Raw genomic sequence first — 14,120 nt, 5'->3', positions numbered from 1 at the left:
CAAAGGTTTACTCATCTCCCTAATCAATCATAATGATATTATCACTTGGCCCTAGAGTCAGTGTCATTTACTATGTACTTGGCCTGCGCATGAGACTTTCTTTTTGCCAGGGTGCTGTATCAGTGCAGCCTACGGTATCTGGTCTCTTCAGTCCCTACTGCCTGCCACTTGGCGCGGCTGGCAGGAACGCAACAGAACTCACAGGCTGCGCTGATCACTGTGGGAGCCCGGCAGTGACTGAGGCCAAGCTCCTGCTGTAAGGGCCGGCATCAGTTCAATTTGATGCGATCTGCTTAGCTCCCTAAATACCAGAGTCAATAGCGACCACGGCATCTAGGGAGAGGTAACAGTGCCCCCTCTACCATGATCTGCCATTGTGGCCGGGTGCCTGGGAAAGGATGATTGTATGTTTATTAGACAGTGTCACAGACACAGCCTGCGACTTATAAGCTATAATGCATTATTGGTCAACGGTGAGGGTCAGTATGGTTTATTTTTTTATTTTCTAACCCTTTGTGACTGTTTATTTTACATTTGTTGAAATGATCTTCAATACCATCTATTTTATTGTAATGTGGATCTTAAGGTAAAGACTCTTAATGTGTGTGGTTTATTCTGGTATCTTGTTTTTCACTTACATTCATGCTTTGATAAATACAGATCACCGCTGCTGACACCATGAGCAGAATCTCTGATGAGGGGTCCGATGTGGACTGTAGTGCTAAAAGCTGTACTATGGCTCATATGGAATCAGATGAACTGGAGCGTAAAGAGAAATCATTGAAAGAAGTATCTGAGAAAACGGAGGAAAAAGAAGGGCATAGTATTGGGGAGGACAAAATCAGTACCACAGTGGAACACTCCGTGCCTGTGGTCTATAAGGACCATTCTGTTCCTGAAAAGGAAAATGTAGAGGAAACAGATGTGCATGAGCCTAGTCATATCTCAGAAGCAAGCATGGTAAGCACTATATGAAGTTCTTAATTCTCCTTTTGTTAACTTTTTTTTATTTTTATTAACTAGAGCCTCAGTCCAAAGTACACTGTAGGACATATGACTTAATAGCGTGTGCTTATCCCATCTATAAGCCTAGAGAAGAGCCATGGCAGACTTTGTGCCTCTATATTTGGAGGAGCACCATGCAGGGAAACCGTGCTAACCTAATCTGAGGGAAGAGAGTATCTATGTATGAAGTGTACCTCCAGTTATATGGAAATATAATTTTAATACAAGAGTGCGTCTGCTTTTTATAAACAATCTGCTGTGCTTTAGAAAAGCAATTATTTTCACAGTATAATTATTTTTTTAAATAATTTGAGATAAACTTAAGGTAAAATTTTGGGTGTACTATCAGAAACATATTCACAAAATTAAAAATTGTGATTTGTTTGGCTTCTGCAGCACCAGTATGAAAAAAAAGCATTTATTCCAGGCAGCCATTTTAATTGCAGTCTTTTAATTTTAATGCATCTCACTCAGCTTGAAATACTGCTGAAGTGCTTTCTGAATGCTTACATATGTAGTTTCTTAAATTTGTGTTATTTCTGTTTCTTAAAAGGTGGAGGAACCTGAGAAGGAAGTGCCAGAGAAGGGAATCCTCACCCTTAATGTTTCCCAAAATTGCTTAAATGATGAGGACACTCAACTTTTCAATGAAGCAGCCACAGATGAAGGAACAAAAGAGCCAGAAGCATTAAACCATGATGCGAACATGAATATTGACAGTGCAGGTCTACTTGAATTTTCTAAAAAAGAGGTTCCTTCTACCCAAGAGATTTCTGCTGCAGGTCATGCACTGCCTTATACAGATGGAGCCTGCTTAGTAGAGGACCCCTCATTAGTTGGTGCTGGAGGGATTGCAAGCACATCTGTTCTTGGAGACCTGGATAGAGAAGTCAACTGTGAAAAGTTTACAATAGAGGATTCTGTCCAGTGTGAAAACCATAAAGGGCATGTCCATAATGAAGGCTTAGCTGAAAGCCAAAGTCGCCAACTTCTATCTCAGGCACCTTTTGAAGGAGACAAGACAGAAAATAACATATGTTTAGTGGAGACGGTAAATGAGAAGGATGATGCTTTATTAACCATAGCTGAAACTCAGACATGTCAAACTGTTGTAAATAGTTCTGTAACATCTGGATTAAGCAAGGACATGTTAGGGGGAAAATCTGATGTTGGTAACTTAAATGAAAAAACTCTGCAGACAAATATAATGGATTCTACACAACAGCCTTTAAAAGAACAGTCCCCTGATCTCGCTGGAGATGATGTTCATTTGTGTTCAACTGTCACGCCAGCCAGTACAAGTGGCAAAGACTCAAAACACAGCAACAGGAAGTCAAGCAAGAATAAAAAAGAAATCCTGTCAAAATTAAAGCGCATATGCTTAGGGTCCATGACTGGCCATCTTGTTAGTTCCAGTTGTGAAAATGTTCTCTTGTCTCAGGATGAAAACTCCATCGCTGGCGGCTTCACAAAGGAAAATGAAAATATAGATTTGGCAAAAAATTCACTTCCAGGTGATGAAGATAAAAGCATTTTGAAGAATAGTGATGATGTAGCAGAAGAGCCTGCAATAGACAACTTGTCACCAGAAGAATCAGCCATGACTTCTGTTGAACCAAAGATCCTTGAAGGAGTAAAGTCTTCTCAAGATGTCTACTTAATATCCTCATCCCTTGAAGATGTATCCGACAGCATTGAGCAGGATCTAGCTCCTGAGCTACCTGATATTTGTTTCATAGTTAATACAGGGAGTATAAGTAAGGAACAGTATGATCGCTGGTCTGAAACTTCTGATGAAGATATTGAGTATATACGTTCATATAAGGAACCACTGGCACATGAAGACCAGTTACAGAAAGAAATTCGAGAGTCTCCTAGTTTATTCCAGGATAAGGTAACATGCTCTCAGGAACAGACTACCACAGATAGGACAAAAAAGAACTTTCAGTTGCAGTCTGGTTCAAATAGTGGTTTATACGAAACTGATGAATATTTCTCAAGGCATCTCCAAGATCTCGAATCCAAGAGCCATACAAACCGTGGGAATGTTAATGTAACTAGAAACATTAAAGGCCATGGTAGAGCTCTGCGGACAGTCACTGAGGCGAGTTCTTCGATGTCTGACCTGGACCACCTCTTCTCTGATAGAAGAATGGTGTCAGACGACCTTACTCAGAACACTCTTGACATGGAAAATGTGCGTTTCGTTTGTAAGTTGAAGGATATTTTACGAAAGTCGACAACAGATAAGCACATTCATGGACCTCCTTTTCAGACAATGTTTGAGTCCAGGAGGATTCCCAGCTGTTCACAATCTACAGTCAAGTGTAGAGGCCCTCTCCTTATCACTATGCACTGCCCACGCCGCAGGACAGATTTTAGAAGGCATGATAGCTGGCACCCGAGCACTTGTAATAGTTCACCTTATTATGAGGATGAACTATGGGACAGGCCTGTGGACAGGCCTGTTACCAGTTACAGGACTAAAAGAAAATGTAGAACTCCTAGATATTCTCCTTATCACTTTAGTCGGTTAAGGTATGAACATTCATTGGACAAATCAAATAATGACATTTCTGTCATTCTTAATGAGTGTGTACAGTCCAATCACTTAAAGTTGAGTAGCATTGGCTTGGATAGTACTGCAGCAGATAGAACTTCAGCCATTCAGCTGGCAGAGGAGAGTGATAGGCCTTCAAGAAGACCATTTGTACCAGTCTCCTCCAAATCACAATCTGTTAAGAACCTTATATCAGATCTGTGTACGAACTTACATTCAAGGCTTCAGAATGTTGCAAGAGCATCTGAGCGAAAGGTCTCTTTTTACATATATGAGACAGACGATGGTGATTTCATCTCATCAGCTAAGGTAATTATCATACTAAGCAAACAGTCTGATATGCTGTTATATACTATAACTCTTCTCGTGTATAAACCTAGCATAAGACACTGATCAAACATAACATTAAAAGCCACTTGCCCAAATATTGTGTACGTCCCACCAAAACTGCTGTGACCCGTAAAGGCAATGGACTCCACAAAACCATTTAATGGTGTCCTTTCGGATCTGGAATCAAGATGTCAACAGTAGATCTTTTATATGGGTTGTAAGGTTTCACAAAGAAATCGGACCTTACTTGGGGCTTTCCAGAAATGAAAATAGATCATTAGTGGGAGAATCGGGGCAGAAACACAGATTTGCTCAATAGGTAATATTCTAATTTCAGGGACACCCTGAGTGTTGTCCAGTTTCTTCCTGAAACTTCTGATTTGTGGTAAAACTGGAAGAAAGTGTGGTTTTCACTAGCATGGTAACTGCTAAAGTGGTATTCTGGTAACAACATGATTTTAATTTAAAGTGGGGTAAAATAATAAACAGTTAGTACTCTCAGATTCCATGACACTGCTGCTTTTCGACATGCTGAAAATGGCTTGGACTGCCTCTTTGACCAATCACTGGCCACAATGGTGACTCACCTCAGTCAATGTCGGGTGAGCGGGAAGTTCCAACCTGTTTCTAGAGTGTCAAGCCTGTGAACGGGAAATGGAGGGTAGGTGGGACTAAAGCAACGGCAAGGGATTAGTAAGCTGTTTATTAATTTATCCCTCTCTTACCCAGTTTTAATTAAAATGATACAGCTGGAATACTCCTTTAAACCCATCAATCTCATTGACGTATTATTACGTTACAGCAATGGTATTCAATGCTCTGTTGCATAATAGTACGTCAGGGCGATAGCTGAGGAGCTGGGCCTGTGCCATTGCCTGTGGGTGCCAGCTTTATTATACAGCAGGCACCCAGCTCTCACTGTTGAAATAAAAGTAAAAAAAAATTTCCGAGTGTTTTTTTTTTTTTTTTTTGCTGATGACCTATCCACTGGTTAGGTCATCAGTGTCTGATCGGTAGTGCCGCAGCTTTCTCTCAGCTCACCAAGCACAGCTCCGTTATTTGTATTGCAGCAGTGTTTGGTATTGCAGCTCAGCCCCATTCACTTCAGTGGGGCTAAGCTGCACCTAGGCCATTAGGTTTATTGGTCACATAGGATAGAGAAAGCTCCAAGAATGCCGCAGAGAATAGATCATTAGTAAAAAAAAAAAAAACTCTGATGCTGCAGATCATATCAACCACAGCATCTAAGAGGTAAGACAGAGGGATCCTGTGTATGCAATTGTGGGGTGCCGAGTACTTGGCTTGGCAGCAGGGAGCCTTCTAAAAGGACCCCAGGCCTGCCTTGTTCCGACCGCCAATGTGTGCGGCAGGATGTATTAGCCTGCTTGTCATAATGACTATGCACTGTAGGAGTATTACAGTGTATAGTGCAAGTGATCAGAAGGTGACAGGTTCAAATTCCCTAAAGCGACTAACAAAAATGTAATAAAAAAAAGTTCAATAAAGTTTTTTTAAATATTTGAATTATTAATGGACATAGCTGTGGTTCTCCCCAAAAGCTACTTTCTCTACCCATTCTTCTCTCAACCCCCTAAAGTAGTAGTATTTAACTGGGTTATTAACAGAATAAAACCAATCTCAGGTTTTACCCCACTGATGTCCCTATCCTGTCTCCCAAAGGTACAAAAGGACCACACCTGGACTTCTGGCTTCAGATTCATAACCTTTCACTTAAAGGGCTTCTGTCACCCCACTAAAGTGATTTTTTTTTTTTGGGCTAGTTAAATTAGTTATATAGCGATATATGAAAATATAATGGTGTTACTATGAAAATATAATGGGTGACAGAAGCCCTTTAAGAATACCCTCAAATACGGGACCTCCATACAGTACTCCCAGACCTTTACAAATGATCCATCTCTTTCTTATGGCTCATGCACACGACCATATGTATTTTGCGGTCTGCAAAAACGGATCCAATCAAAATACGGATGACGTCCTTGTGCATTCCGTATTTTGTGGAACGGAATAGCTGGCCCCTAATAGAACAGTACTATCCTTGTCCGTAATGCGGACAATAATAGGACATGTTCTATTATTTTGCGGAACGGAAATATGGACATACGGAAACAGAATGCACACGGAGTAACTTCAGTTTTTTTTTAAGTGGTTCCGCATACGGTCCGCAAAAAAAACCTAACGGACACGGAAAGACAATACGTTCGTGTGCATGAGCCCTTACATTGTAGGAACTTCACTCTGCACCCAGTTTCTGAACAATCCTCCAGATGATTGAGACCTGTCCTGGCTAGCGACTCTCCTTCTACTCTCTAAGTTTCCCAGTCATCACATTTCTGAATTACACATATCTGCTTGCATTACCCGAAAAACCTAGTTATTTATTGGTATGGGAACTTTATTTTCAGAATCTGACCACTTTTATCCTTAAACACTGTCACAGTTTCTCTAGATGCATGGCATCGAACGCCAGAGTTGTTTTTATTTTTTTGTTAAATCGACCTTCTTTCATAAAATGTGTGCTGGCACTGTGGTGCATGCCCAGGCAGTTTGAAAATCTTTGGGGCACCCCCACCAAATTTTGTCGACTTACTGAGTCGTGATACAAAGTGTTTGTTTTTCAACCTTTACTATCTTACCAGGCTTGATTTTACTCTGGGGGCCCTCATCAACTTTTTGCCCAGTAACATGGGCTTTTAGTACTTTCCTCATTATCGCTAAAAAATCCTCATCCCTTTTGTTGTGACACTCGACGGAACCACCGGTTGGAAGAACTTGCTAGTTAGGGAAAACAGATCTCATGATGAAGTCAGGAAGACCTGGTCACCCTGGGTTCAACATTGGAAGTCCATACTTTCGTCCCCAATTTTTTTTTAAAGTTGTACAATACAGTAAAGGTACCCCAAATAGGTGCCATTGAAAAATACAACTTGCCCCATATAAAACAAGCCCTCCAATGACTGATGCAGAGGTAAAAAAAAAAAAATGTAAATAAATCGTAGACTCTTTAGTACTAAAGTAGGCTGTCCTTCAGAGGTCAATGTTATGGCTGATCAGTGTACAGAAAGGATGGTTTTGAGAAAGTTGTACTTTAATCAAGTCAAAAGTCCTGACAAGTTTGGGAAACTAAAGTCCACTAGGTGACAAAAGAAATGTTTTGTTTCACAGAGCTTACTAGTAAAGGATGGTCATGTTGAAACAGACCCACCGGCCTTTTTGAGCAGTGAACATTCTGACTCTCATCAGCTTTTAGTGATCATGAAAAACGAGGATGTATTTTCTTGCATCAACAAGGTAAGAAAAGGTTTTGTCAAATAATTTTGGAAGTTAAAGGGAACCTGTCACCGGGATTTCGGGTATAGAGCTGGGGACATGGGATGCTAGATGGCCGCTAGCACATCCGCAATATCCAGTCCCTATAGCTCTGTGTGCTTTTATTGTGTAAAAAAAACGATTTTATACATATGCAAATTAACCTGAGATGAGTCAGAGCTTGAAAATATGACTCTTCTCTGGTCACACAAGTAAGATATGACTCTTTTATGTTAATTTGCATATGTATCAAATCGTTTTTTTTAACACAATAAAAGCACACAGAGCTATGGGGACTGGATATTGCAGATGTGCTAGTGCCCATCTAGCAACCCATGTCCTCAGCTCTATACCCAAAATACAGGTGACAGGTTCCCTTTAAAGTGACTCTCCATGTTCCTCCCTGCTAAGGCTCATATGCCTTAGTTTATGTTTAGCGGTTAATCTCCATTTTCCCACTTGTTGCTTATTTGTATGTCATTTATAATCATTCTGTCCTTGCCGTGATAGAAATCAGTTCTCCAAGCACTGACTTCCTGCTGAGCCTGTGATATACAGTCAGGTCCATAAATATTGGGACATTGACACAATTCTAAAAATTTTTGCTCTATACACCACCACAATGGATTTGAAATGAAACGAACAGGATGTGCTTTAACTGCAGACTGTCAGCTTTATTTGAGAGTATTTACATCCAAATCAGGTGAACGGTGTAGGAATTACAACAGTTTGCATATGTGCCTCCCACTTGTTAAGGGACCAAAAGTAATGGGACAGAATAATAATCATAAATCAAACCTTCACTTTTTAATACTTGGTTGCAAATCCTTTGCAGTCAATTACAGCCTGAAGTCTGGAACGCATAGACATCACCAGACGCTGGGTTTCATCCCTGGTGATGCTCTGCCAGGCCTCTACTGTAACTGTCTTCAGTTCCTGCTTGTTCTTGGGACATTTTCCCTTCAGTTTTGTCTTCAGCAAGTGAAATGCATGCTCAATCGGATTCAGGTCAGGTGATTGACTTGGCTAATGCATAACATTCCACTTCTTTCTCTTAAAAAACTCTTTGGTTGCTTTTGCAGTATGCTTTGGGTCATTGTCCATCTGCAGTGTGAAGCGCCGTCCAATGCGTTCTGAAGCATTTGGCTGAATATGAGCAGATAATATTGCCTGAAACACTTCAGAATTCATCCTGCTGCTTTTGTCAGCAGTCACATCATCAATAAATACAAGAGAACCAGTTCCATTGGCAGCCATACATGCCCACGCCATGACACTACCACCACGATGCTTCACTGATGAGGAGGTATGCTTAGGATCATGAGCAGTTCCTTTCCTTCTCCATACTCTTCTCTTCCCATCACTCTGGTACAAGTTGATCTTGGTCTCATCTGTCAATAGGATGTTGTTCCAGAACTGTGAAGGCTTTTTTAGATTTCGTTTGGCAAACTCTAATCTGGCCTTCCTGTTTTTGAGGCTCATCAATGGTTTACATCTTGTGGTGAACCCTCTGTATTCACTCTGGTGAAGTCTTCTCTTGATTGTTGACTTTGACACACATACTCCTCCCTCCTGGAGAGTGTTCTTGATCTGGCCAACTGTTGTGAAGGGTGTTTTCTTCACCAGGGAAAGAATTCTTCGGTCATCAACCACAGTTGTTTTCGATGGTCTTCCAGGAATTTTGGTCTTGCTGAGCTCACCGGTGCATTCCTTCTTTTTAAGAATGTTCCAAACAGTTGTTTTGGCCACGCCTAATGTTTTTGCTATCTCTCTGATGGGTTTGTTTTGTTTTTTCAGCCGAATGATGGCTTGCTTCACTGATAGTGACAGCTCTTTGGATCTCATCCTGAGAGTTGACAGCAACAGATTCCAGATGCAAATAGCACACTTGAAATGAACTCTGGACCTTTTATCTGCTTATTGTAATTGGGATAATGAGGGAATAACACACCTGGCCTTGGAACAGATGAGAAGCCAATTGTCCCTTTACTTTTGGTCCCCCTCAAATTAAAGCTGACAGTCTGCAGTTAAAGCACACCTTGTTCGTTTTATTTCAAATCCATGTGGTGGTGTATAGAGCCAAAAATGTTAGAATTGTGTCGATGTCCCAATTTTTATGGACCTGACTGTATATGTATATGTGTATATACACATTAGCCAATCTGAGGAGGCAGAGCACTTTTAATAGACTAGTTTAGGAGAAAGAGAAGGTGACTAGAGATGAGCGAATTGATTCTACACAAATCGACTGCGTTACAAATTTCCCAAGAGCTTCAGTGTACAGAGAATCTTAAAATTTTGGGATTCGACCCTCACAAATCGCTCAAAATGATGGCAGCCATTTTATGGACCAGAAGACAGCGAGAAAGGGTCTGAAATCAAGTTGGGAGGCAGCATCGTCTGGCGGGCCTGCCCATGAGGAACTATAGGTGCTAGTCAGTCAATGGGTCATAGGCACTATATAACGTCCCACACAGGGGAGAGAGGACGTCTGACAAAGATATTAAAACCCAGAATACAGTGTGACTGATTGTGTTTCAAAGTGAGGAGAGGAGAATAAAAAGATTTGCCGTCATTTGAGAGAGAGATTTGGCTGGCAGCCATCTTTGTGTGCGCTGCTGCAGCCGATGCAATCCTAGAATCTGAAATAAAGTATTTCTCGCACATATTCATTGGGGGACACAGAGACCATGGGTATAGCTATGTCCTCTTGGAGGAGTTGACACTAGGCAGAAGTTGTTAGCTCCTCCCCTGGCAGCTATCCCCCCTCCAGCCTGGAGAGAGAGCTTCAGTTTTTTCTAGTGTCAATAGGAGGCAAGACCTCCCTACTCTGCAGGGATCTCCTGAAGATTTTTTTATTCTAGTTTATTTTTTTCCTTCTTTTTCAGATGGGAAAACAGTGGACGCCTCGCCTCCCTGTTCTCCCGGGGTCGAGTTGCGCCAGTGCCGGTCACCCGCAGTGCTGCCTCCCCCACAGAAGACAAGGTGTACCAGGGCAGCCTCGCTCCCCTGCATCCCGCCAGCCAAAGGGTCACCCATCCAAGCCCCCCATTTCCAGCGTCCTGCCACTACGGTGCCAGTAGCTGAAGGGGTGACCCTGCTGGACCAGACGGGGGAAGATGGCGGCAAGACAGAAGAGGAGGTGAGTATACGGGACTAGGTGAGTATTTAACCCTCTGGGTTGGTCCCCCCTCCCTCTTGGTGGCAATAGTCTGCGTACAGACAGGGCTTCAGTACAGCCCAGCACCCCTGAAGCATTCCCCTCCGGCACAGGCCGTTTGGTTGATTTGAGGGGACATAGGGGGTTAATAGATGAGGTATTCTTACTGGCGCCTTATTTACATGCAGGGAGCAGAGCGCGGCAAGGAGCGGCACATATTCCGCTCACAGACAAGGCGGCATTTACCTTTTGTGCCACCAGTGGATACTACACCCCTTCGGGAGCGGATGCCGGGCGCATCGCTCTTAAGGGGGGTTATCCACCCTGCGTTCGGCCGGCACCGCTTCGGTGCTCCGGCCACGATTTTTTGCCGCCCTGCTTAAAGCGAACCTTTCACCAGGATTTCACCTAATAAACTATTACCAGTACCTTTATAGATTATGCTCATTCTGTTTAAATGCATTCTTGTCCCGCTTTCCTGGGATGTATATTGATGAAAAAAACGACTTGTAAAGTCCTTGTCTCCAGCTCCTGCAGTCACGGTGGAAGTCAAGGGGGTAGCCCTTCCCTCACTCCGGGCTGTAACTCCCCTGCCCTAACCCCTCCTCTAACTAGTGTAACTGACACCCGGCTCAGTCGCCGGGACCGCGCTTGTACTGGCGGCGCATGCACCGTTGGTCTCAGTAGCAGCGCGATCCCGTCTATCGCGCGGACTGAAGCGCAATCCTGTAAGTGAATTGCGCATGCGCCGTCCGTCCCCGATGCCTCCCTGTCTTCTATTCAGGCGCACGCCTGAAGAACAGAAGACAGGGAGGCATCGGGGACGGACGGCGCATGCGCAATTCACTTACAGGATCGCGCTTCAGTCCGCGCGATAGACGGGATCGCGCTGCTACTGAGACCAACGGCGCATGCGCCGCCAGTACAAGCGCGGTCCCGGCGACTGAGCCGGGTGTCAGTTACACTAGTTAGAGGAGGGGTTAGGGCAGGGGAGTTACAGCCCGGAGTGAGGGAAGGGCTACCCCCTTGACTTCCACCGTGACTGCAGGAGCTGGAGACAAGGACTTTATAAGTCGTTTTTTTCATCAATATACATCCCAGGAAAGCGGGACAAGAATGCATTTAAACAGAATGAGCATAATCTATAAGGTACTGGTAATAGTTTATTAGGTGAAATCCTGGTGAAAGGTTCGCTTTAAAGAATATGGCGGCCGTTCACACATGCGACGAGCTCCGCTCCCCGACACCTCCCACATTTACTCCCCTTGGAGCGGACGCCGTCGCTCCGGGAAGGGGTTAACCACCCTGCGTTCGGCTGGCACCACTTCGGTGCTCCGGCCGCGATTTTCTGCCGTCCTGCTCAAAAAATATGGCAGCCGGCAGGGCGGCCGTTTACACATGCGACGAGCTCTGCTTGCGGAGGAGACTCCGCTCCCCGACACCTCCCACATTTACACCCCTTGGAGCGGACGCCGTCGCGCCGCTCCGGAATGGGTTAACTACAGCGCGATCGGCCGTGCACCACATCGGTGCTCCGGCCCGCGCCTTCTCTGCCCGACTTCCGCTATCAACGGCCTGTGCAGCAAGTCTGTGGCAAGTCGGTCTGTGACACGGCCGGTGCAGCAAGGGGGGGAAGGCAATCTCTGAATAGCCGCGCTGCGGCTTGCTGGGGCCGTGGCCTTCGTCCCTGGAGGTGAGTTCTTCCCGCCCTCCCTGCTGAGCTGCTGCCGCCTTAACCCTTCATGGCCACCCACCATTGGCTGGCACCTGGTTATCTGGGCCCCTTCCCCTGAGTGCACTGTACATAAGCGGAGGATTTAACCCCTTACTGCCTCTTGTCACTGAGGCCGGTTTCCTAGTTTTATTTAAAAAAATAAAAATAAAATAATAAAGGGTATGTCTGTCCATACGGGTCCCCCTCCTCTGCCACACTCGCATAGTTCCCAATACCGCCTCCGGGCCGTTTGGTTGATGATTCTCCACCTGGACAATCCAGTGAGGGACCCCTGCAGGATCCCAATCCGTCCTCCTGGGCCGTTCGGTTGATGATTCTCCACCTGCGCAATCCAGTGAAGGACCACTGCAGGTTCCCAATCTGTACTACGGGGCCGTTGGTTGATTATTCTTTACCTGCGCAACTCGGTGAAGTTTCTCTGCAGGATCCCAATCCGTCCTACGGGGCCGTTTGGTTGATTATTCTCCACCTGCGCAACTCGGTAAAGAATCCCTGCAGGATCCCAATCTGTCCTACGGGGCCGTTTGGTTGATGATTCTCCACCTGCACAATCCAGTGACAGACCACCGCACGATCCAAATCCGTCCTCCGGGGCCATTGGTTGATTATTCTTTACCTGCGCAACTCAGTGAAGGTTCTCTGCAGGATCCCAATCCGTTCTACGGGGCCGTTTGGTTGATCATTCTCCACCTGCGCAACTCAGTGAAGGTTCTCTGCAGGATCCCAATCTGTCCTACAGGGCCGTTTGGTTGATAAATTCTCCACCTGCGCCATACAGTGGAGGACCCCTGGGATTCCCAATCCACCCTCTTGGTTGTTGGTTAATAATTCTCCACCTGCGCGATCCAGTGGGGTCCGCTGGAATCTCCCATCCACCCTCCGGGGTTCTTTGGTTGATAATGCACCGCCTTCGCAACCCGGTGGAGAGACTTCTGGGAGTTTCCGTTCCACCCTCGGGTGGTTTGGTTGATAAGTCCCCACCTGCGCAGTCCACAACTGCCAGGGACGAGATTCTGAAGGGTAGTTCTACGCGCAGGCGAACCACAGCAGGATAATTTTTCTCCTCGAATATTTCCGCTCCCCTACTCTTCCTCCCTAAAAATCCTGCTCGGACACACCCTCCCTCACTGGGGCGGGTCCGTCCAGGAAGAGGGGAGAATTTCTGATTCGGATCCTGAGGAGTCCGAAGCAATCTTAAGTGATTGCGTCTAGGTGGCCAGCAGTACTGTTGTATGCATTACCCACTTCCTTTGGTGGTGTAACTGCACTACTTCAGGATACAGTGCCTGCCTTATACATTGTCCCCTGCCATAGGTGGACTAAGTACAATGACTTGGGGTTCGGGACCTGCCATATGCAGATCCATCGGTGGCGCAATGACATTGTCACTGGTTACATTATGTGCTGTATGCATTTCCCCCTTAGGTGCACTATTGCACTCCACGGGGTACAGGACTCGCCATATCCGCTAGTTCGCTGTGGGCATTCGCCCCCTTCTTAGGTGGGGTATTCTCCCTACCACTGACCAGTATTTGCTGTATGCTCATACTGTCCTTAGGTATCTAATTACTCTACCATTGAATACGGTTCCGACTGTCCGCTATCATTCCATAGGCGGAGTGTTGCACATCACCGTGCTTCTGTCGCATTTCCCCCTTCCACTAGTGATCCACTAGCGGGGAGTAACCTAACATCTTCTGCGGAACTACGGCTCTAGGTGCCTTCGCTTATTTCCTAGAGGGCGTGGCTACAGTTGGTTCTCGCAGGCGCCCGACACTCTTGCCCTAGTGTTATATGGGTGCCACCAGTGGATACGGTGGCTATTCATCGTTGCATCCTTTCGGTGCTGGTTTCGCACCTGATTATGACATACTCTGTCTTCCAGGGGGTTCCTAGCATCACTTGTGGGTCTTACAGACACCCCCCCCCCCCCCCCATATCTCCAGGGGCCTCTGTTGCTCCGGTCGGTCCTGATATTGTCCGCGTCAATACGTAATACA

At 45.2% G+C, this 14,120-nt stretch overlaps 1 protein-coding gene across 1 annotated transcript in view; it reads left to right on the top strand.

The window, feature by feature from the left end:
* Window positions 1-14,120, top strand: part of TASOR2 (transcription activation suppressor family member 2) — a 98,949-nt gene that overhangs the window by 72,213 nt on the left and 12,616 nt on the right. The window contains exons 17-19 of the mRNA XM_040414217.1: window positions 661-960; window positions 1,559-3,874; window positions 7,082-7,207. Coding sequence (XP_040270151.1) covers window positions 661-960; window positions 1,559-3,874; window positions 7,082-7,207 — 2,742 coding nt within the window. The remainder of the gene's footprint in view (window positions 1-660; window positions 961-1,558; window positions 3,875-7,081; window positions 7,208-14,120) is intronic.

Source organism: Bufo bufo, chromosome 1 (genome assembly GCF_905171765.1).
Source record: "Bufo bufo chromosome 1, aBufBuf1.1, whole genome shotgun sequence".
NCBI lineage: Eukaryota > Metazoa > Chordata > Amphibia > Anura > Bufonidae > Bufo > Bufo bufo.
The sequence above is the reverse complement of the archived record's forward strand: the minus strand, read 5'-3'. Positions and strand labels throughout refer to the sequence as shown.